At 38.4% G+C, this 22,798-nt stretch overlaps 1 protein-coding gene across 23 annotated transcripts in view; it reads left to right on the forward strand.

The window, feature by feature from the left end:
- Positions 1–22,798, forward strand: part of cep170aa (centrosomal protein 170Aa) — a 47,426-nt gene that overhangs the window by 3,758 nt on the left and 20,870 nt on the right. For 22 of the 23 annotated variants that reach the window (XM_058384549.1, XM_058384562.1, XM_058384536.1 and 19 more), the window contains exons 2-7: positions 7,679–7,819; positions 9,211–9,300; positions 10,503–10,581; positions 10,751–10,809; positions 10,990–11,161; positions 18,669–18,806. In XM_058384549.1, coding sequence (XP_058240532.1) covers positions 7,715–7,819; positions 9,211–9,300; positions 10,503–10,581; positions 10,751–10,809; positions 10,990–11,161; positions 18,669–18,806 — 643 coding nt within the window. In that variant the 5' untranslated portion in view covers positions 7,679–7,714. Of the gene's footprint in view, positions 1–7,678; positions 7,820–9,210; positions 9,301–10,502; positions 10,582–10,750; positions 10,810–10,989; positions 11,162–18,668; positions 18,807–21,475; positions 22,414–22,798 lie in introns of those variants that run through there. The other variant, XM_058384656.1, reaches the window with a different exon arrangement.

The raw sequence follows: 22,798 nt of genomic DNA on the forward strand, positions 1-22,798 counted from the left end.
AAACGTTCATTATGTTGAATGTTTGATATTGAAAATTCAACACAAAATGCTTTGTACAAAAGCTCAGATTTTCCTCGAGTCTAATCTGTCTTTACTGAAGCATGTGATCAGATGACATGACGATGGATTTAAGCAGTCTCTCCATGATTCTTTTGGGGAGGGGGGGATATTGTTGAGGTCAAAAATGCTTTATTTTGATTAATTATTATATATATATTTATTATTTATATATATTTATTATTTATTTAAGCACGGGATTCTTCTTTTAAGTGAAGACACGTATGTAATATGTTCCACGTGAATGAAACGAGGGCTTTTGGCTGAATGCGTGTTGTGATGATGTTCCACAAAAATCTGAGGAAAGAATTGCAAGCTTGCTTCATTTGTGTTCAATTCTATGATTGCAAAATCATGTTATTCAGTAGGGACTGTAAAATGATGTGCTAAACGTCATAAGGTTTTATTCAAGCTTGTCAGCATGAGTCCATATCAGCACCAGTGTGTGTTGTCATTAAAGAGAAAAAGTCGTTAATTACTAGATTGTATACGTTGGAAAGAATTGTTGTTGCTACATGACCTTGGGGCAACATGTTCAGTACAGTAGTACGATACACAAGACTACATAAACAGTGTGAGACAAACACAGGACAATAAATACACAGGAGTGCATACATTGGCACTGTGCCAAATGATCACCCTTATAAAGGATGCATTGGTCCTTTAGAGGTCAGATTATAGCAAGATTACAGAGCACATGGTTTATAACAGTGCAATTCTTATTCATATGCTGCAGTAGAGTATGTTATTGAATTTTTATTAAAAATACAATGTTTTAATGGATGCAGAAGCGGTGCTGCTGTACATGTAGGAGTCCTGGCAGGTCGATAAATGTGCTGCGCTGTTCTCACAGCCGTGCGGTATTTCTGCATCAGCTCCAAATTTGTCACCTCAGCTTATTTCGCTGTAGTGGATCATCTCGATTTGAGGAGCTCAGAGATTGCTTGTGCTTTTATAACAGATTTGTGCAGGAAACATGTGGTGCAATAAAGTGATACTGCTTCGGTAGATTAGTAGGTCAATTTTAATTGCATTCTTTAGTAAGATAACATCGATCATGATACACTGGTTGTACATTCTGCTTTTTCTAAACAAATCTGTGTCTCGCTTGGAGGTACCTGCGGTGTTAAAATGAATTCTCCAAGCCTTTGTGTACATACAAAGACAGAAATCCTTGAACAGGTCAGTCATTGTTAACCGCTGACACACAATTTCCCCCAACAGACTACAAACACAAAAACTGGCATAAAAATAAAGAAATTGCCTTTCCTCTACTTTGAACATCTATACATTATTTATTTTCAGAGCAGGGATGGAGCAATCTGAAAACCTCACTAAGTGTTTCGGGAAGCAGACTGATAGACGCAAGTGAAGGTTTTTTGAGATAGTCATGGTGTAATAATAGTCAGCAAATGGTGATCAACAAAAAGGTATAAACTAGACAAGGCTAAATCAGTAAACACGAAGCAGGTTAAGGTCAAAACACAAGGTCAAGACTGGCAGCAGGTAGAGACTCGTGCTGGAGTGTGTAATAATGCCCATAGCAGGAGACAAAGCACAGTTAGAATTAAACAGGGATCATCCATATCAATGATGAACACACCGGTAACCATTAACACCAGACTGAAAACAAGGCATGGTGATAGTTGACAAGGTTTGAGGAGCAAATATGCAGTTGAGCATAAACAACTAAACCAATCAAGGAACCAAAACACAGCCACATGGCCAAAAAAAGCCAAGACTCACAGAATAAGAGGAATTAGTGATGAACAGATTATCCAACCACCCAGCTGCCTATAGCACAGAGGCCCAGTGAGTCAGGGGCTCTAAAGCCACAGCCTCCACATCAGTTCACTCTTATTTAGTGGGGAGAGGGTGGCTTTTGTGCATACATGCCCAGAGCTCCATTGTCTCATAATCCGGCCCTGCATGTAGTCCTCAACTTCAGTTGCACACACAGATGTGGTGGTATATTAACAATAGAGTCAATGAGATTTTTTAAATATATTATGGCATCTAATTGAAATTTCATGAAATTTTATTGCACTTAGAAGAGGTCCTGAAGTCATTTTTTGAGTCATTCATGTATATTTTAGTTATTTAGTTAGATCAGCTACAAATCTGCTGAGTCGCTGTTGGACCTAGAATAACTGCTAGCCAGCTAGCTAGCTAGTTAAAACTATATTTAGTGATAACGCTATACTTACTAAACACAAAGTCAAGCACAAGTTCCAGCTTCTAACAAACGTTTGGAGAATTCAGCTTCAGGTTGCAAGCATGTATGAGGTAACAGATGAATTTTCCTCACATCATTTTTGTCTCATCTGTCGAATATTGTCTGAAAAGACAATAAGCAATTGTTTATTTAGTGCACTACATAATAGTCACAGTAATGGTTAGAGTTTGATGCTATTATTCAGTGTTCAGAGGTTTATTATGAGAATATAACAAAATTTCAATGTATACCCCAAAAGGGATTCGTTTAAAATAAGCTAAAGATTATGCTGAGAGAGAACAGGGTGGTAATCGTGGTCTTTTCTGAGGCGAGAGTAAAAGGTGCACAGGGTTTCCTGGTGTAATCATCTGGTAAACATGTGCTGATGACTTGTTTAGAGAGAAGAGAGTGTGTTTCAGTTGGCATTACTGCAGTATGGTATAACATGGTAGATGAAGCACAAAGCAAACGGCTGTTTCGATTTTGCAAAGATTGAGACAGAAGCATTAGTACAGGCTGGTATTTCAAGGATTTTAGCTGAACTTTTCAGAGATAGTTCCTGTATGAGGTCATGAAGACGTGGACGTTTTCTGGAGTGAACTCAGTTATGTCTGACCTTCTTATGGAGGAGGTTTCCACTTCATTATATTAGATTAGATTTGGGGAATTCCAAAGCAGAATATTGTTCCATTGCTTACTTTTGGTGATACAAATTCTTTGTTCTAAGATCTATAAGTGTCAATCAAACACACAATTTCTGGGCATGTCGTTCAACAGGACAGGTGAGTCAGTGTCTAGTTTCTCTCAAAGGTCGATAGAGAGCGAGAGAGGAGTCAGAGCAGATGGAAGGAAGCCCTAGCCACACTTCCTGTTCCCCACAGAGTGCATGCAGCCTAAAACAATCTGACTGTTCAGGCTGTGAAAGGGGGAGGATGCACTCGGAGCCAGCATGGACGAATCACCCTTTCACTCACTGACAAAGCATGTTGCTCCACTGGCAAGAGCAGGAAGCAAGAAAGAAAGTCAAACTCCTCATTCATCATGTGTCTATAAACATACCACATAAAACCATAAGGGTCGAAGTTCTCTAGTTTAAAGTCTACCTCCTAAATGTGGTCGTAACATCGACTCTTGTGAAGAATAGTAGCAGAGGATTTGGCTTGGGTCAGAAATACATGTGTGCTAGAGCTAGTAGTTCATTCCAACATTCTCAGTGCCTGAAGCTTTTTCATGTGTGTTTAAGGGAATCATTGGTGTGGTACAGCACCACGAGTCCTCTGCCACGTCGCTCTTGTTCCCAAACTCCTGCAGGCGTTTGCTGTCTCTAATGATTTCCCTGCGGTTAGGCAGCTGAATCCTGGGCTCGAGATCTAGTTGTCATTATGCAGCTATTTCTCGCTGGCTCCTTTTAAAATATACGGCAAGGGATATTGACAGCCATGTCCTGCCAAACTCGCAGTACTCATATCCTCAGGCATCAGATTTCTGTTCAAGAATTCATTCATTTTTTCAAAGGGGTTTAGGAGGAATTGAATATGGTATGGACTGGAATTTTGGCAAGGGGATTATTATATTCAAAACTGGCCAATCAGTAGGTAGCTAGCATTTTTTGTGTTTTGGTGGCTGTCTTCCTCAAGTGATACACTTGAGACATACACTAACAATATGTCCAAACGTTTATGGAAGTCTGACCATCACACCAATATGTGGTTCTTCCCCAAAGTTGGAAGCATACAACTGGATAGAATGTCTTTGTATGCTGTAGCATTACAATTTCCATTCACTGGAACTCAAACCTGTGCCAGCATCATAGTGCTCCTGTGCACAAAGCAAGCTCCATGAAGATACGGTTTGCCAATGTTGGGGTGGAAGAACTTGAGTGTCCTGCACAGAACCCTGACCTCAACCCCAAGCAACACCTTTGGAATGAACTGGAACACTGACTGCACCCCAGTCCTCCTCACTAAACATCAAAGCCTTCAACCTCTCTAAAGCTCTTGTAGCTGAATGAGCACAAATATCCACAGGCACCCTCCAAAATCTAGTGGAAATCCTTCCAAGAAGAGTGTAGGTTATTGTAACAGCAAAGAGAAGATGTTCAAAAAACACATATGCGTGTGATGGTCATAGAGTGTATAACAATTCTTTTACACTTGCATTTGCATCAAATGCTCCATATCAAGCTTGGCCCATACATTCATGTTCTTAGTATATCGGGCAGATTTACTATGACAACTTTACTGATTTGTCATTACCATGTCATTACCTCACTGGAAAAACACTTTCATCCATCCAGTTTCTCTAGTGTTTATACTACAGGGAGGCTGGAGTCTATCCTAGGGGACTCAGGGCATAAGACAGGGTACACTCTGGACAGAGTTCAACCTATTGCAGGGCACAATCTCATACAATTTAGAGATGCCAATCAGCCTACAGTGCATGTCTTAGGAATACCCAGAGGAAACCCCCAAAGCACAGAGAAAACTCCACACACAAGGCAGAGGCTGGACTCAAACCCCCAATCTTGGATGTGTGAGACAAATGCGCTAACCACTAAGCCACTGGGAAGAGCACTTACCTTTGATTTATTTGCGAAAGGTCCTATGCACATGCTACACTTTCCCAGAAGTCCAAGGCTTAAAAAACATCAACTAACATGATTTAACTCCACACCCATGACTCTGCATTAATACATGACAAAGAAAAATATCCGCCTTCTTGAATCCTTGGGCTAAAAGCAATGACACATATCCTGTCCTGATTATGTCTCTTGTGATGAAGTACAGTATATCTTGCTTGTGTCCTCGACCATAAGGCAGAAAGCCTTTGAAAACGTTTAAGCTGTGAGTGAGCTGTGGTGTAAAGACATTATTTGAGTCCGAAAACACCAGAGACAGTTCTATTAACAGTCTACTGAACATGCTTGTCCTCCGGACAACTGTAAATGAAAAACGGACACATACTTTGCTTGTCCCAGGCCTCCAGGATAGCGATTTGTCCACCCCTGCATTATATGACTCACAATTACACTTACACTTGTTAAAGCAGCGACATAATTGGAGGACGAGTTTTGCAGAGGCGCAGATGTGAGCCTCATAAATCAAAATGCTACTCACTACAGAGTTTGATGCTGTCATAGAAATGCACCATTAAGCTTTTGTAATCTAACCAAATGTTAATCAGTCACGGCCTCCACAAAGTGCTGCATTGTATTCAGTGTGAAAAGGAGTTCGGCTGCTGAGGGGGTGCTGAGGAGCTGTGATCCTGCATGAACAGCCTCGGGGGGAATGATACAGGGTATAGGGAAATTACTGTGGATCACATGTTCAGTTTTCTTCTGGAACATTCTATCCAAGCTTTGCAACAGTATTGTTTATTTGTAGGGGTGGAACTGAACAGCAATATTCTAATTCCATAGAATTTCAGTACAGAAGTGTGTCTTGACACGTAATGTGCATTTAACATTAAACATTACCTCTCCAGCAAAGAAAAATCCTGCGCACTGGTGTTCAAAGGTTGCCAGATTTCAAGAAAACCCTCTGCAAATGTCTGCACCAAAACTAGCCCCAGCATGTCAAGAACCATCTTGACAATGGTGCATCTGATTTGTTAATCAAAACCAGCACAATTACGAACAAAACCCACAACCCTGGCAACCCTGCTGGTGTGACTCAAAAAGGGGAGTGTCTTAGTTAGTTGTGCTGTGAAAGTCAGGCAGCTTTCTAGGTCTCAAACTGGGCATTCTCCAGTTTGATAATATGAGCTTCCTATTCGTCATGGTGATTTCTGTCTTAGAGCAGCAGCAGCAGAGAGAGAGAGAGAGAGAGAGAGAGAGAGAGTGTGTGTGTGTTATTAACACTGTACAGGAGTGTGTTTTTTATCCTTGTATCCTCTCATGATTAGAGTAGGCTTTTTAAGAGTTGAGTTAAAATGTTTTATGAGATTATGTTTATTTTACCTATCTATCTATCTATCTATCTATCTATCTATCTATCTATCTATCTATCTATCTATCTATCTATCTGTCTGTCTGCCTGTCTGCCTGTCTGTCTGTCTGTCTATCTATATGATAGATAGATAGATAGATAGATAGATAGATAGATAGATAGATAGATAGATAGATAGATAGATAGATAGATAGATAGAGAATCCCAGGTGGTTTTTTTGACTGATGCATACCCAGCATTAGGAATTTTCTGTCCCTTAGATAAAAATGTTTCTTTTGTGTGAAATTGTAACTCTACAATGATTTGAGTTTAGTTAGATTGTAGTGTAGATGTTGTGGAGGTAATGTGAGGTCGTCTCTAGCAGGACGCATTTCAGTTTGCGGGTCAAGAAGCTGAAGCTGTGTGTACATATTTTCCATTTCACAGCTGCAGGCTTGGGCAGTTAGTTCATTGGGTATTTTTTTTCAGAGATAGAGCACAAAAAACCCCCCAGAGATGCTGGGTGGGCAAACGAGAAGCATGCGTCACATCCGGCAGCATCTGCTAGTCATCAGGGTGGGAGTGAAGGAGGGTGCTCAACTCTCTCTCTCTCTCTCTCTCTCTCTCTCTCTCTCTCACTTACTGTGCTGCTAGAGAAAACACAGGAATGTTATGAATCTGACCGATCTCCGTGTCTGCCCGCCCACTCACCCTCTTTGAAATTTCAAACTTAAACAAGATTCTCCAGCATGCCAGTGATGAGCCGCTAACACAGAGCTGTTCTCATTATATTCACTCTTTTCATGCTAAATTTATGGAGATTGGCCAGAGGCACTGGTGGATCATATTCTTTAAGACCTTAAGAGCCTCCTGTCTGAACAATGCAAAAGCATTTATTTTAGTTATTTCTTTGCAAGGAAACCGTTCATTGTGAGGCTGGATTTTGTATGGTTATTATTCACTGTCCTTACTTTTAGCATCGTATGCACCGTCACATTTATTTCCTGCATTGCTTTTGGATTGAGACCTCGTATTAGGGATGGGAAAACTAAACCACTCTGTAGAGCCTTCACAAGCACTTGCAGTGGGGTTAAGGGCAGGGCTCTGTGGTGGCCAAAATATGTGTGAAAATGATTCCTCATGACCCATGAACTACTCTTCTACTTGTGTGTGTGTGTGTGTGTGTTTGTGTGTGTGGTGCTCTGCCGTTGTCTGACTTCAATCCGGGGTGTGTTCACTCTGGATCCAGGCATGACAAGCAATTACCGAAGACAAATAAATTAATTCTATTTCTTGGTCCTCTACTCCAGATCTCAGAATTTTTTTTCTCTCTCTTACTCTCTCTTTCTCTCTCTCTCTCATCTCTCATTCTCTCTCTCTCTCTCTCTCTCTCTCTCACACACAAACACACACACACGCTCTCTCTAATTCTCTTTCTTGATCTTTCTCACACTCTCTTGCTCTCTCTTTCTTTTTCAAGGATGACGTAGGGGCTCAGGCCAGAGACAGAGCAGAGATGAGTCTGACATCCTGGTTCCTGGTGAGCAGTGGGGGCACACGCCACCGGCTGCCCCGTGAGATGATTTTTGTGGGCCGTGATGACTGCGAGCTCATGCTGCAGGTTAGTTGATTCCTTCTGCCTTCACAAATTGCTTGATACTTCCAGGCTTTAATATTAACAAAGAATAATCATCAAACTGCTGACCACGAACCAGCACCAAACCTCACACTTCCCAGTTATAATCCCATTTTATTATCTTATTACTAAAAGTCACAGGTTTCACTCATTACAAGCAGCTAGGCCAGCGGGCTCAGGACCCCTGTGGTATTTTAGCATCATTTTTATTTATCACGGTTGGAATGGAAAGAGATGTGTCCCTGAGTTATTCCTGCTGAGTAACCTGACTGGATCAGCGTGACACTGTCAGAGCATGTGTGCTCAGGTCGTCACGGTGCTCTATTAATAGAAAGTGGGACAAACAGCTCATGGGTTACTTTTAGATACTTTTTCGAAGGCCTTTTAGAACGAGCGGGTAATCAGCTACACTGTCAAACCCAGCACGGACGCCAATACTGTCATGTGGTCGAAGCAACCAAATCCAAATTCACAATCCGACAGCTGACGCATCGCATCTCTGACACAGTAAACAAAACAGAACAACACCGCATCCCAAAGCAGTCATATTAACATATAGCCACATGCTTCATTTGGATCATTTACTTAGAGTTATACAAATAAAAAAAAAAAACATTTCATTCGCTATGATCCATTTGGGAAGAATTATTGTGAACTGATTTGTGGTCACTTTGCATTTTTGCTCTACACAGTCATTTATTTTTGCACAATATTGGCTTTTATTAGGAGTCGATCCTGGCCTATAAAGCTCAAATCTGACATCTTGAATTTCTATCATGTGGAAGGCCACAAGTAGTGCTTTGTTTTAGTGGAATGTTAATTTCCTCTCCTTGTAATGGCCTGGGGATATTGGGGGGAAAAACTGCCCACTCGTGATTATTTTTACTTATCACTTAATATACCAGGTCACATGGTTTAACCAGGAATGAACTGGATATACAGTATGTTAAGAATGCTTATTACACATCATACATCAAATCAATGCAGAGTTACCTTCAGTAAGAGGTTTCCTGATTTCCCCTTTAATTCAAAACATTTCAGGCATTACATTGATGAATGTAAATGATCTCTCCTTGAAACAAGGCCAGTTATCACATGCTTTCGTTTTGACTTTGACAAATTTGGTTATTCGCCATTCCCCACACCCACGCTACTACGCTAGACGGCCACGATTGGCTCACGTTGCTCTGATTGACAGGCGAGAGGCACACCATTCACCTCGTCCAGACAGCATGGCCAGTCTTTGTTTTGTTGTCTCTTTGTTGTCACACACATGATCTCAGAACAATAGGGCATATGATAATCAGGAGCATTTTCGGCAGAATTTAAACTTCAGATACTTTCCTTAACATTTTCATGTGTTTTAATGTTTTTAGTCTCGCAGTGTAGACAAGCAGCACGCTGTGATCAACTACGAGCCAGCGAGCGATGAACACAAAGTGAAGGACTTGGGAAGCCTTAATGGGGTGAGTAAAATGACAGAAGTCAGTCATAAGTAATTTTTTTTTATTCTATTAAAGCTGCTGATTCAAATCCATATAATACAGAAGTATTTCTGGTTGTTGTTGTTGTTGTTTTTTTTAATAATAGTTTTATTATTTATTTATTTTAAATATATAAATCTCCAAAATACTCTTCATGTGGTGTTGTAATAGTGTCCGCTTCTGTCTGAGGTCATTCAAACCATTTTGAAGTGACACAGTTCCTCAAACAGGAAGTGTGACTCATTGCCTAGCTTTGGAATTCCTCTTCCTGTCCAGTGTTTGCGGCAGGAAACACTGCTGGACAAATACATTTATGACCAAACCTTCTTTATACACAGTCTCTGGTTTGCTCGCTCGCTCTCTCTCTCTCTCTCTCTAAGTGTTTTGCGGCTATTTCTTGATAGCAATTCATGCTTCTTTGGGGTTGAGTCATTCTATTTTTCAGCAAAGGGATTGTGGACGGATGAAGAGTCATGAATCAGCAAGATCCTGTACACATCCCCCATTCTGGTCATCCATTACAGCACAGGGTTTAACTTTAACTTTTTGATCTGTAAAAAAGACCTAGAGAGAGAGAGAAACTTCAGACTCTTCTGATGTTAAAGTGTTTTGTCAGTGAAATTAGCTCAGCTTCGCTCCTCAGTCCAGGCAGGAAGCATCTGATATTTGACACTGAGCAGAATTTAGAGCACACACACACACACACAGATGTGCACATGCGTACACACAGAAGGGCTGAAGACTTTATGAGGTTTGGCTCAGTGTGATGCCATGTTGCAGTTCGAGTCTGTCATGTACGAGGTTGTTGCTGACTCTAACAAACACCTTTTAAATCTCAGTACAACATCTGTGTGAAATAGGACAATGGATTTGGTTTAACCTCAGATTTAAAAAAGCAAAATTTTCCAGCATAATTTAATAAACAGCAGTAGTTTTGGAGTTGAGGAAAAGCTTTTCTTTTCTTTTCTTTTCTTTTCTTTTCTTTTCTTTTCTTTTCTTTTTTCTTTTCCTTTCCTATCCTTTTCCTCCTAAACCACAGCATTTCTTGAGACATGCCAAGTTTTATGAGACCACAATGAAAGATTCTTTCATCATGGTGTAGTTTAAAGCTTGTGAGCAATACAGGTTTCTACGAGCACCGAGTATCAGAGTCTTAAGACCAAAAGCTTTCCTTTTCATTTCAGACATTTGTGAACGATGTTCGAATCCAGGAGCAGATGTACATCACTCTGAAGATTGACGATAAGCTGAGGTTTGGATATGATATCCTTTTTAAATCACCTGCCGTCACTCCCTGCCTAATGTGGGTTTAACATGCGTCACAGTTCTGTGTGTCTTTTATTGTCTCGGGATCTTTTGTGTGTATTTGTATTCACATACACTCTCCACAACTCTCAGTAAAGAGGCCTTCTTCTTCCTTGACCTATTGCACATACCAACTTGTTCACTGTGGTCCGAGGAGAGCTTCATGTTCCAGAGGAGGCTTTAAAGGTAACGTAACATACATCAGCTCTGTATAACTGTATATAACATTGTGAGATCTCAGATGTATTATCCAAACAGGTCCTTTATAATAAAGTCCTTTAATCCTAGGAGAATACAGTTAAGTTGGGACAACAAATAATTGGTGAGGTTTGCAATATGTTTTCTTTTTTGTTTTTTTTTTCTTAGCATGAGAAGTTTACCAGTCAGCTTCAGTTGGGGAAGAAGCCAGTTTGCACAGAGTCACCTAAAACACTCAAATCTCCGACAGCCAAAGGTGCAGAGAGTAAAGCTGCCGAGCCCGTCCCTGAACCTCCTGCCAAAGTGGTGGAAACCTCCAAGACTGATGAAAAAATGCCAGGTAGAGACATACTGCTTGCTTTACTTAACTATTATACTATATATAGTACAGATTAAGACAGATGCAGTTGCAGGTGAGGCAGGTTTAATTACACAATTTTCAACAGACAAACTCAATGTGAATATAACAGGCACAGGTCAGGTGATCAGCAAACAGCACAAACAGGGCAAAAACTTATAATCAGGAACAAGAAGCTACAACAAAACCACTCCGGCAGAGTGAAAAGGCTAGGACTCAGAAATGAAACACTGAGTATATACTTCACAAGTAGCATAAATGTGAGAGTTGCTTTTCAAGAGGAACTGTAAAAGTGTGTGAGAAACGAAACAGGTAAGTGTGATCAGATGTCCGGTCATTTGGAATGAGCATGTGATTGAGTATTCTGTGGAGTGGAGTCTGGTACAGCCTTGTATGTAGGCCGCGGTGCATCTTGGGAGTTGGAGTCCAAAGATTTGGTTCATATGTAATCAAATTTTGAGTGATCAGAATTCATTGAGTAATTTTCTACAATAGCAACTCTGACAGTAATTCTGGCTTTACTTCAAATCCCATCTTCATATTAATGCGCTTGTACTAATACGTTATTATTTCTATAGTAACAGTTAATTCACAGAGACTTTCCACAGGGAGTTTCCACAGAAACAAATACAAAAAAACAAGTAATAAAAAAATATGGTGACATTTTCTGTTATGAGACAATGAAAATGTTTTTGTACATTTACAAGGAGACTGTAAAAGGTTTTCAAATGCAGCAAGGTACATTGGTGTTTTGCTAGTGTTTCTCAATAACATTATTCTGCCTTTTTGAAAGGGAAAGGAAAAAATTGGTCGCTTTACAAAAATTCCACATTACATGTAACTATAAATGGATCAAAAGTACATTTTGTGCTTTAATAAATAATATAATGTGACTGTCACCTAAATTGCTGTGGTACAAGACGAAAAAAATGCTTTTTGGATGTGCCGTAATTGGATAATAATCAACTTCAGAGAGGTAACCCTGTCAAGTCTTATTCATCTATAACAGCATAACCCATTGTGTTTTATTTCCTACACTTTAATTAAAACTAACATTTGAAAGCCATATCAGATTATCCTGGGAGTGATACAGCAAGCTCATAATTATATACAATTAATACAATAAAAAAGTGCTCAATAGAATTACGTGTGTTTTCCTCATTCTCTGCAGTTCCTTTAATCCTACTTGTCTTTCTGTATCTTTTTTTTAAATCTTTTATATACACTACCTTTCAGCAGTTTGGGATCGCTTAGAAATTTCCATGTTTTGCAGGAAATTTCCAGGAAAGTTTTCACCAGTTTTTATTTTAAAGGCCTTCCAGTCCTTTAAAATAAGTTCTTACCATGAAAAGAAAGAAAGTTCTTACTTTCTGGCTGTTTTGCGCCTGTAAACAAACCCAAAACTCCTAGATCCAGATATCAAACTAACCGAAAGAAGGCCATTTTTATTGCTCCCTTAATCAGTACAAAAGTGTTCAGCAAGTGTTTTCTAAAATCAATTAGCCTTATAAAAAGATTAACTTGGATTAGCAAACATAACATGAGATTGAAACGGAGGACTGATTGTTCCTGATATTTCTTAATTAGGCCTCTGTGCGACAATGTAGATCTTTAAAAATCACCCGATTAATTTAATGTTTTTGAAATAGATAAAAATGGGAAAACAAGGAAATTTCCAAGTGATCCCAAGCTTGTGCACGTTAGTGTGTCTACTGTACTTACTTCACATTAAGCCTCAGTTCATGGTTTCTATTAAGAAAATATCACAGTGAAACTGAAACATAATTACAGCTACTGTGTTTTATTTTTACATATGCCAGCGGTCATGACTGGTGATTTATTTCCACTTAGCTGGTACTGCTTGGGACTGATCTTTTTGCTCTATATTTATCAGATTTGTCCACTAGCATCTATTAGTGACTGTTTGCTGTCTCACTCATGGCCAGTGTATTAGACAGGCTGGGCTGACGTGTACAATAAATGTATTCACATTACCACAGCATTGACAACGGGTAACTTTTTTGGGATGGACAATCTCATATTGAATTATGAAATCATTCCTAAAACAGAGCTTACATTACGTTATTATTGGAACCATGTCTTTATGTGAATCAGGTCATAATTACCAATTGACAATGATTAAATCATTGTTTTTCCCTGCTAACCATTACACTATCTGGCAACCTGATTTTATTATCTTTGTCATAATCATCAGCAGTCGATTAGTTAAGCTTAACTTCTATCTGCAGTGTTTGAAACATGTGCTTTTGCTTTAGATGTATTTGGGTTTCTTTCTCAGAATACTGAATTGTTTGCTTATCATATTTGGTTTTGAAGACTTTTGATACCACTTGATGTGACAAAATTTAATCGATGTGTGTGAATATAGCATAGGGATTCTTTCATACTGCTCTTAACCCCGGTTCTAATCCCTGATTTTAATCGCAAGTATAGGAATATTTCATACTGAAAATTTAGAAGAGAGGTTATACCCTGGGCTAGGGTTAGTTTTGCAGAGCCAACAATGTATAGTGTAAAATAATGGGGTTATGCAATGTTACACCTAGATGCTTAGCAACAGGCACCCAATCAGAAATGCGTAGATTTATGTGGCGAAATTTGAGGAACGCGTGAGACAACCACTTTGTCACATGCTGTATTTACCCCAGTCATGGTTACTGACACTGCAGATATGCAAATAATAGCTTTAACCCAGGGTTTAGGAATCTACAGTGAGAAACAGATTATGAATAGCCAGGATTTATTATTAACACCGGAATTAGTATGAGCAGTGTGAAACCTGATACAAGATAACCCAGGATTTTGTTTACGTGGGGCTTACAATGACCCAGGGTTAACGTGTGAAAATTCTATATATATATATATATACACTATATATATATATATATATATATATATATATATATATATATACACTATATTGCCAAAAGTATTCGCTCACCCATCCAAATAATCAGAATCAGGTGTTCCAATCACTTCCATAGCCACAGGTGTATAAAATCAAGCACCTAGGCATGCAGACTGTTTTTACAAACATTTGTGAAAGAATGGGTCGCTCTCAGGAGCTCAGTGAATTCCAGCGTGGAACTGTGATAGGATGCCACCTGTGCAACAAATCCAGTCGTGAAATTTCCTCGCTCCTAAATATTCCAGTCAACTGTCAGCTGTATTATAAGAACGTGGAAGTGTTTGGGAACGACAGCAACTCAGCCACGAAGTGGTAGGCCACGTAAACTGACGGAGCGGGGTCAGCAGATGCTGAGGCGCATAGTGCGAAGAGGTCGCCAACTTTCTGCAGAGTCAATCGCTACAGACCTCCAAACTTCATGTGGCCTTCAGATTAGCTCAAGAACAGTGCGCAGAGAGCTTCATGGAATGGGTTTCCATGGCCGAGCAGCTGCATCCAAGCCATACATCACCAAGTGCAATGCAAAGCGTTGGAAGCAGTGGTGTAAAGCACGCCGCCACTGGACTCTAGAGCAGTGGAGACGCGTTCTCTGGAGTGACGAATCGCGCTTCTCCATCTGGCAATCTGATGGACGAGTCTGGGTTTGGCGGTTGCCAGGAGAACGGTACTTGTCTGACTGCATTGTGCCAAATGTAAAGTTTGGTGGAGGGGGGATTATGGTGTGGGGTTGTTTTTCAGGAGCTGGGCTTGGCCCCTTAGTTCCAGTGAAAGGAACTCTGAATGCTTCAGCATACCAAGACATTTTGGACAATTCCATGCTCCCAACTTTGTGGGAACAGTTTGGAGCTGGCCCCTTCCTCTTCCAACATGACTGTGCACCAGTGCACAAAGCAAGGTCCATAAAGACATGGATGACAGTCTGGTGTGGATGAACTTGACTGGCCTGCACAGAGTCCTGACCTCAACCCGATAGAACACCTTTGGGATGAATTAGAGCGGAGACTGAGAGCCAGACCTTCTCGTCCAACATCAGTGTGTGACCTCACAAATGCGCTTCTGGAAGAATGGTCAAATATTCCCATAAACACACTCCTAAACCTTGTGGACAGCCTTCCCAGAAGAGCTGAAGCTGTTATAGCTGCAAAGGGTGGACCGACATCATATTGAATATATATATATATATATATATATATATATATGGTATTGATATTTATTTTTCTCTCAGTGTTATGCAGCAAAATTCCTATAGCAAGGTATATAATGACTAGAGATTAAACCTACTGTTTATTTGAGAATGATAATTTCTAAATTATGGGTTTATCACCTTGCTTTTTGATTTTTTAAGCCTTTATTATTGCCACATATACATTACCTGCATTTTTATTTTTGCATATTCCAGCTTTAGAGGTTGGGATCAGTGCTCAGTGGCAGTAATGCTGCAGCCCATCTAGAACAAAGAGTTTAAGTTTAAAATATATATTTTTTTTTACACATAATTTGGTCTGTTTAAAACAAAAATCAATTTCTAATATGTTTTATGATATTTTATTATTTTGTGTTTTTATGATTTATGAATAAATCCAAATTACCTGGTTCTAACACTCCTAATAATGACCCTGAGGACTGAACTGTTAAAATGTTTAAACTTATTATATAGTATAGGTATATACAGCAATGTGATCAGGTTATATGAACATGACAGATTTAACTGGTTATGGGTCTGTGTCTAATCTTTGTCCTAAATAATCACAAGAGTATGATTATTAATGGTGGCATATGTACAATATCTAATGCTAGGTCACCACTCACCCCAGTTCTCTAGTGTGTAGACTCAAAAGCTGAACTAACATGAACAGTCAAACATTGAATTAACACCTAGACTGATAATGCAATCTCTACACAAACTCTATACATGTTAATTCAGCAGAGGATGTGGTTTAATTAGTCGATCTTTCTCGTATGCTATGACCTTTCCAGCACAGTGCCAGGAATATACAGCGATGACATTTGAGTCTGGTGTTGTGAGTGTCAGCTCAAATGAAAAATCTTATAAAATCAAGATTTAGGCCACACGTTACTACAGACTGATTTATTAAAGGTTTGAGTATAGAAAACAATGCAAGCTGAATTATTTACACAATTAATGGTGGATTTCATAAAAAGATGCAAATAACAGGGCGGAGTCCATGCAAATTGATTCATTTTGAACAATCTGTGCCAACCTGAATGTCAAGAACAGCACAAAGTAATGTCTGGAGAACATGTAGTGTGTATATAATTAGTTAAAACGAGATTATAACATGTATAGAATAATGAAAGAGTTGCTGCTGATGGGCTACGTAAAACTCTCTGAACATTAAAAAGCTCTACATTTTCTTACAAATGCATTTACAAGGTTAATGAACATTTGTAGGGTTAATTTCAGACTTCATGAGTACAGCATAAGTCATATTTGCAACTGTTTGTGTTTGTGTGTGTGTGTGTAATCTGATCCACACTCCTTGAATCAGTGAATCATAACCTAGATTTTCTCTACACTCACACAGTGGGTCAGTGTTGGATTCAGTAAGTCGTTTCTATAATTGATTCTCTCCTCTCTTTAATTTCCTGATTCTGGGCCTCTGTGTGATAAGGTAGATCTTTCTTTAAAATCATCTGATTAATTTTATGTTTTTAAAATGGATAAAAATGAAAGGAAAATGAAGTAAAACAAGGAAGTTTCCAAGTGATCTCAAGCTTTTGAACATTAGTGTGTCTACTGTACTTACTTCATGTCTTACTTATTTGTAGACATCTTTATCACATTAAGCCTCAGATCATGGTTTCTATTAAGAAAATATCAGAGTGAAACAAGTCATATTTGCAACTGTTTGTGTTTGTGTGTGTGTGATCTAAACTCCTTGCATCAGTGAATCACAGCCTAGATTTGCTCTACACTCATGCACTGGGTCAGTGTTGGATTCAGTGAGTCATTTCTGTAATTGATTCACTCCTCTCTTTAAGTAAATATTTTCAGTCTGACAATCCCAGTCAGAGCTGAAGATGTCCAGAATTTCTGTGCATGTACTACAATACAATACAATACAATATAATACAATATAATAACACAAAATGCAAACAATTATTAGCTATTTTACACTATTCAAGTTACTAGCTTATCAGGATGCACATGAACTGGTAAATGAATCTGAATGAATCATTTAACCCTTTATAGATTTAAATGACTTGTGCCACTGAAACAACTAAATAAAATAATTTCTAATGCAGACAGAACCTTTTGAAAAAGACCTGCTGTATAAACTGATGTGCAGTTCAGTTCAGCTGAATCTCAGCATACCCTCCATGTCTGGTTCCATTAACTAGCATTTTATACATAACCCTGGCTAATAATGGCTGCAGTAAAGTGCTGGTTGTGTAATTACAGGGTAGTGACAGACCCCACACCCTTAGATACTGTTTTTTTTTTTTTGTTTTTGTTTTTCAGAAAAAGGGAAGAGGCGGGTAGGGCTTTCCATGTGTTTTTGCCAGCTGGTTATTTATCACAGATAACTGTCTGTATAGTGTTTCACATATCTACTGCACAAAACACAGGCAATAAAATAAAACAGTTTGAGCCGATAGAGATACAGTATTAGACAACATACTGTATTTCTACTAAAACTAAGCGAATACATCCAAACACATTTATTTATTTATTTATTTACTTGCTTATTTGAAATCTGAAAATGGGCTACATCACAAACTATGATAGATAGATAGATAGATAGATAGATAGATAGATAGATAGATAGATAGATAGATAGATAGAGATGGATCGATAGATACAGATGGATCGATAGGTAGAGATAGATAGATAGATAGATAGATAGATAGATAGATAGATAGATAGATAGATAGATAGATAGATAGATAGATAGATAGATAGGTAGATAGAGATAGATAGATAGATAGATAGATAGATAGATAGATAGATAGATAGGTAGATAGAGATAGATAGATAGATAGATAGATAGATAGATAGATAGATAGATAGATAGATAGATAGATAGATAGATTCTATGAGTCTATGAATAAAATGCTGCAGAGTAAAAAAATAAAATGCTGCAGAGTCTATGAATAAAATGGTAGTACCTTGTAGTAGAACAGTGTTGGGATCTCATCATTCATCACTGATAGTGAAATACCGGACCTTATCATTAGATCTGATCTTACACTAAGTGGTTATTAAAATTAATACCATACATGAATGGTGTAGATAGTGAAGGTTAAAATGTCAAACACGGAAAGAGACAAATTCAACAAATTGCCGAGCTTTTTCTCACCATCTGCTTCAGGCTCCATCCATTTACACTAATAACCTTGTTGAGTGATGTTTTATGTAATTAAAACTCACACTATAACATATGGCCCACTTTTCTCTGCCAAGTGCAGAATATAAGTTAATCATGTTTTCAGCCAGCAGATTACTATCATGATAGGTTTTAAATATGATGCGAAATAAAAGTGATGGTTGGATCCTGTATTGAAGGAGATGATAAAGTGATGTTTTTGTTGTTGTAGGTGATGTTGCAGCGCTGCACAGAGGAACTCCTTTGTATGGCCAGCCTTCATGGTGGGGGGATGGAGATGCTGATGACGAGAACTCCTTTAAACAGGAGAATAAAGCAGCAGGGAAAAAACAGGAGACTCCTGTGACTGGTGAGATCTCTGTTCCATTTTCCTACGTTAGCTATAAAAAAGCAGTGGTTTATCCTGTACAAAAAAACATCACCAACACACAAGTGCTCATTCTGTCTGTCATACCTGAAGCTGAAATTGACTGCAAAATGATAGATTTGTATATAGAAATTGTAATATAATAGATAGATAGATAGATAGATAGATAGATAGATAGATAGATAGATAGATAGATAGATGCTCTGTATGTCATACCTAAAGCTGTTATGCACCTTGTTCTGTGTTTATAACTTGCAAAATGATAGATTTGTATATAGAAATTGTAATATGATAGATAGAGATATGATAGACAGAATGTGAACAGTGAGTAGAAATGCCACCTTATAGCTCCAGGGTTCTTGGTAACTGTCTGTGAGGAGGTGTGTGTGTGTGCGTGTGTGTGTGTGTGTGTGTGCGTGCATGTGGGTTTCCTATGGGTTCGCCAGCCTCTACCACCTTGTAGGTGGCATGAAACTTGTGTGATATCAATTCGAGCTGCCAGCAGTATTCATTCCAGTAACGTCATCAATACATGCCATTGTAACCACAATACTGCACTGTGGAAATCCCATTTTGTTTAATGTTAATACACTCAGGATGCTATTCGAGGGCAATATTAAATACAGAAATACGTCATTTTATAATATTGTTCCTGTCAAGTTAACCAAAAGTTTTTCTTTTGGAGTTTTTTCCATGGAGATCACAAGGAGACAGAATCTTAATCAGAGGCATTATTTACGTCAAGGATGGAATTTTCTATGGAGAAAATTATGACCTACATAGTACATTTTAAAACTGTTGGAATTCGGAATTAAACCGAATCGTGGTTCATAAAGGAACAGGAAAGTTCAATTCTTGTGTTATTGTTTGACGTTTCTAACACTGATATCCATGCAAATGAAATTAAAACTAGTTTTTTAAAAATATCTATTTCTGTCCGAAAGGCTTCATTTAACTAAGAGCAATCATACTTAATGATGAATAATGATTTTCCTCTGGCGGTTAACACGATAGAGAGAAAAGCTGTTTAAACTGAGAAAATAAACACACTGCTGTAATGATTAGTGTCTGTATAATTAACTGTACATTTTATCAGTTTGTACTGAAAGCTTTTCCCTGTCAGTGAACATGTGGAGCTCTGGAGCTCTGTTTGTCATACACATAAACCGAAGCATGTCTCTGTTAACAAATGTTAGTCTCTACGAGATTTCAGCAAATGCCTGATTTTGTAGCAGCTTGTTTCAAACATTTTCGATGCAACATTCTTGTGGATTTTTTACAGAAAACTACCTGAACTGTTGAAACTGCAAGCGCAGGATTCATCTTTTAATTCATCTTTTATTTTTTATTGCTTTTAATGTTGATATTTATATTGATTTCTCATAGCACTCATGTGGTAACAACAGTACTAGCAAATGGAGGAATCATGGAGGAAGAAGATAAATGGAGAATAATGCTAGAGCTATAGCGTGGTAGAGTATTTATAGGGTTATATAGACATTTTATGAATTTATTTATAATTTTTTTTAATAATAATAGTAATATTATTCATCATCATAATAATAAATTATATTAAAAAAATAAGAAAAAATAAAATAATATATTAATTAACAAATAATAATAATAGTAATATTTATTTCAATTTAAATTTAATGATTTGTCAGAAAAATTAAGCAATTATATTATTTATTTATTTATTTATTTATTGGAATCTATCTTTAGTAGCAGTTTTTACACTGCACTTTTTGTTAATAGTGATATGAAGTGAATAACTATTTCAGTCCAGCTACTAAACCAGTAATAGTGAGTCATTCTCCCCCCAAAAAAAGGTCTGGAAAGTAACCACTTTATAGACGTCTATGCAGCGTATCATTATTGCCTCCATAACTGGACTTCGCCGTGTCATTTGTGAGGATGGAAAACATTTCAAGTGTATGTTTAAAGCAGTGATTCCTGTACATATTTCACCAGTGATTATTTTAATGCTGCTCGCTCCGTCCGGTTTTGCAAGGTTGCAGAAATGGATCACAGACACCACACTGCCTGGGCTTTCCTGTGGTGTGTTTAGATGTGTTTTGCTCCTGCGGTTTATGATCCTATTACAGTGCACCATCCAGGAGATTTCTGAAGCTTTTACACAACTGGATGTTCCACTGTTGTGTGACCTAACACTCAAAAGTGGAAGCGAGACTAATCACGAGTCTAATAATAGGGATGACATTGTGTTGAAATTGCTGAAATCTTTTTGAATAATGTAACTTTTCAGTGTTCACAGTTATTTATGCACATATGAATAGAAGTGCTGAGATTTTGTACGCTGTTTCCTCTACAGAAAGAGTCAATCTTTGTAAATTTCCCATTGGGATGAATAAAGTATCTATCTATCTATCTATCTATCTATCTATCTATCTATCTATCTATCTATCTATCTATCTATCTATCTATCTATACAGATAACGTATATATTCTTCTGCTGCTCTTATTTTCAGAAAACTAGCTGTAGGTTTACTGGCTGTTTCAAAAGTTGTAATCCTGTAAAACCTGACGAAGAAGATGAAGCTGTGAAAACCAGCTCCTTTCATCTCTGCTGTTAATGCATCAGCTTTATCTATTATTCTACTGGGAGATTATTTTATTCTATTATTCTAGTTGCACTGCTTGGAAAGCCCAATTTCCAAACAGTAATAATTACATGTTTTCCAGCTAGAGGCAGTGATGCAGTCTGTCCTTTATTACTGTTCAGGATGCATCGAGACACATTTACAGTAACTCTACTGTACAAAGATGATGTAGCAGTATGAGCCTCAGACCACCTCCTGATATCCTGTGCTTCAGTGATCAGATCACGACCTCATTCACACATGTCCTACACCGTCCACTCGTGCTCCTATCACCCAGGACGCTTAATAATCCCGGGTGTGAGTAGCAGCATTAAGGAAGTGAAAAGAATAAAAAATCTGCAATTCAGGTCACACCCGTGTGTGTTTTCTGTGTGTTGCTGTAGCAGGTAGATCAAAAAGGTGGATGTATTCTTGAACGAGTGCAGTTTTGACATGACAGAATTCATGTCCTGGAGTGCCTCTTAATTAAATTCACCCTGAGACAGCAGGCTCTTTGTGAAATGAAGCTGTATTGCTGTACACAGCCGATAACGCAGTGCTTTCTGAGGTAAAAAAAAAAAAGAAAAGAAAAAGGCACTTTTAGGGACAACACTAGACACTGAATGGCATTGTTTAGCTTCGCCTTCCAATCCAAAGCAAAGCAGAGCATCTTCTTTTTATGCCTAAGGGGCAAAGCAAGAGAGAGAGAGAGATAAAACTCGGTGTAACTGCTTCCCACATCAAAGTGCCCTGTCCTACTGCTATATTTAGGCTGCGGTGAAGGCAGTTCTTCCTCAGTGAAAGGTAGTGGAGTTGGAGCAGCTAAGAGGGGAAGAGCAGCAGCATGCAAAGGAACTGTGAATAGACGTGTTTGTAGCCAAGCCCAACCCCCAAGCTGGAGATTGTCACCGAAGGGTTTTTCACATGCATCTCTCTAAAGCCACACCGCTCCTTTGCCTCTTACCACTGAAACCTCACACGCCTTGTTCGTAAGTAATCAAACCCTGTTTATCAATTGTAGTATAAATGTAGTAGCAATGTGGACAGCGCTGGACATCAGAAGGATCGCTATTCTGTCGTGTGAAATTCAATGTTGTTGCTGTCTATCATCTTAAAACTTCTAGGTTAAGTTTAGTGGATCTGTGTACATCATGTTTGTGAACACTTGATGATAGAAATTGGGTTCATGGAGTTCGGTTTTGTATATAAACTGCAAACGTGCACCTAGAGTGTGAGGAAGTGAACATTTTTAATAACAGGAAGTCTAACCAATGCTCTGAGTGTGGAGGATTGTTAAAACGGTAGTACTTTTGAAGATTTATTTATTTATTTATTTTGCGACTGCTCTAATGAGCTTGAAAAGATGTTTTAATG

The sequence above is a fragment of the Hemibagrus wyckioides genome, linkage group LG03, assembly GCF_019097595.1.
Source record: "Hemibagrus wyckioides isolate EC202008001 linkage group LG03, SWU_Hwy_1.0, whole genome shotgun sequence".
NCBI classification, from domain to species: domain Eukaryota; kingdom Metazoa; phylum Chordata; class Actinopteri; order Siluriformes; family Bagridae; genus Hemibagrus; species Hemibagrus wyckioides.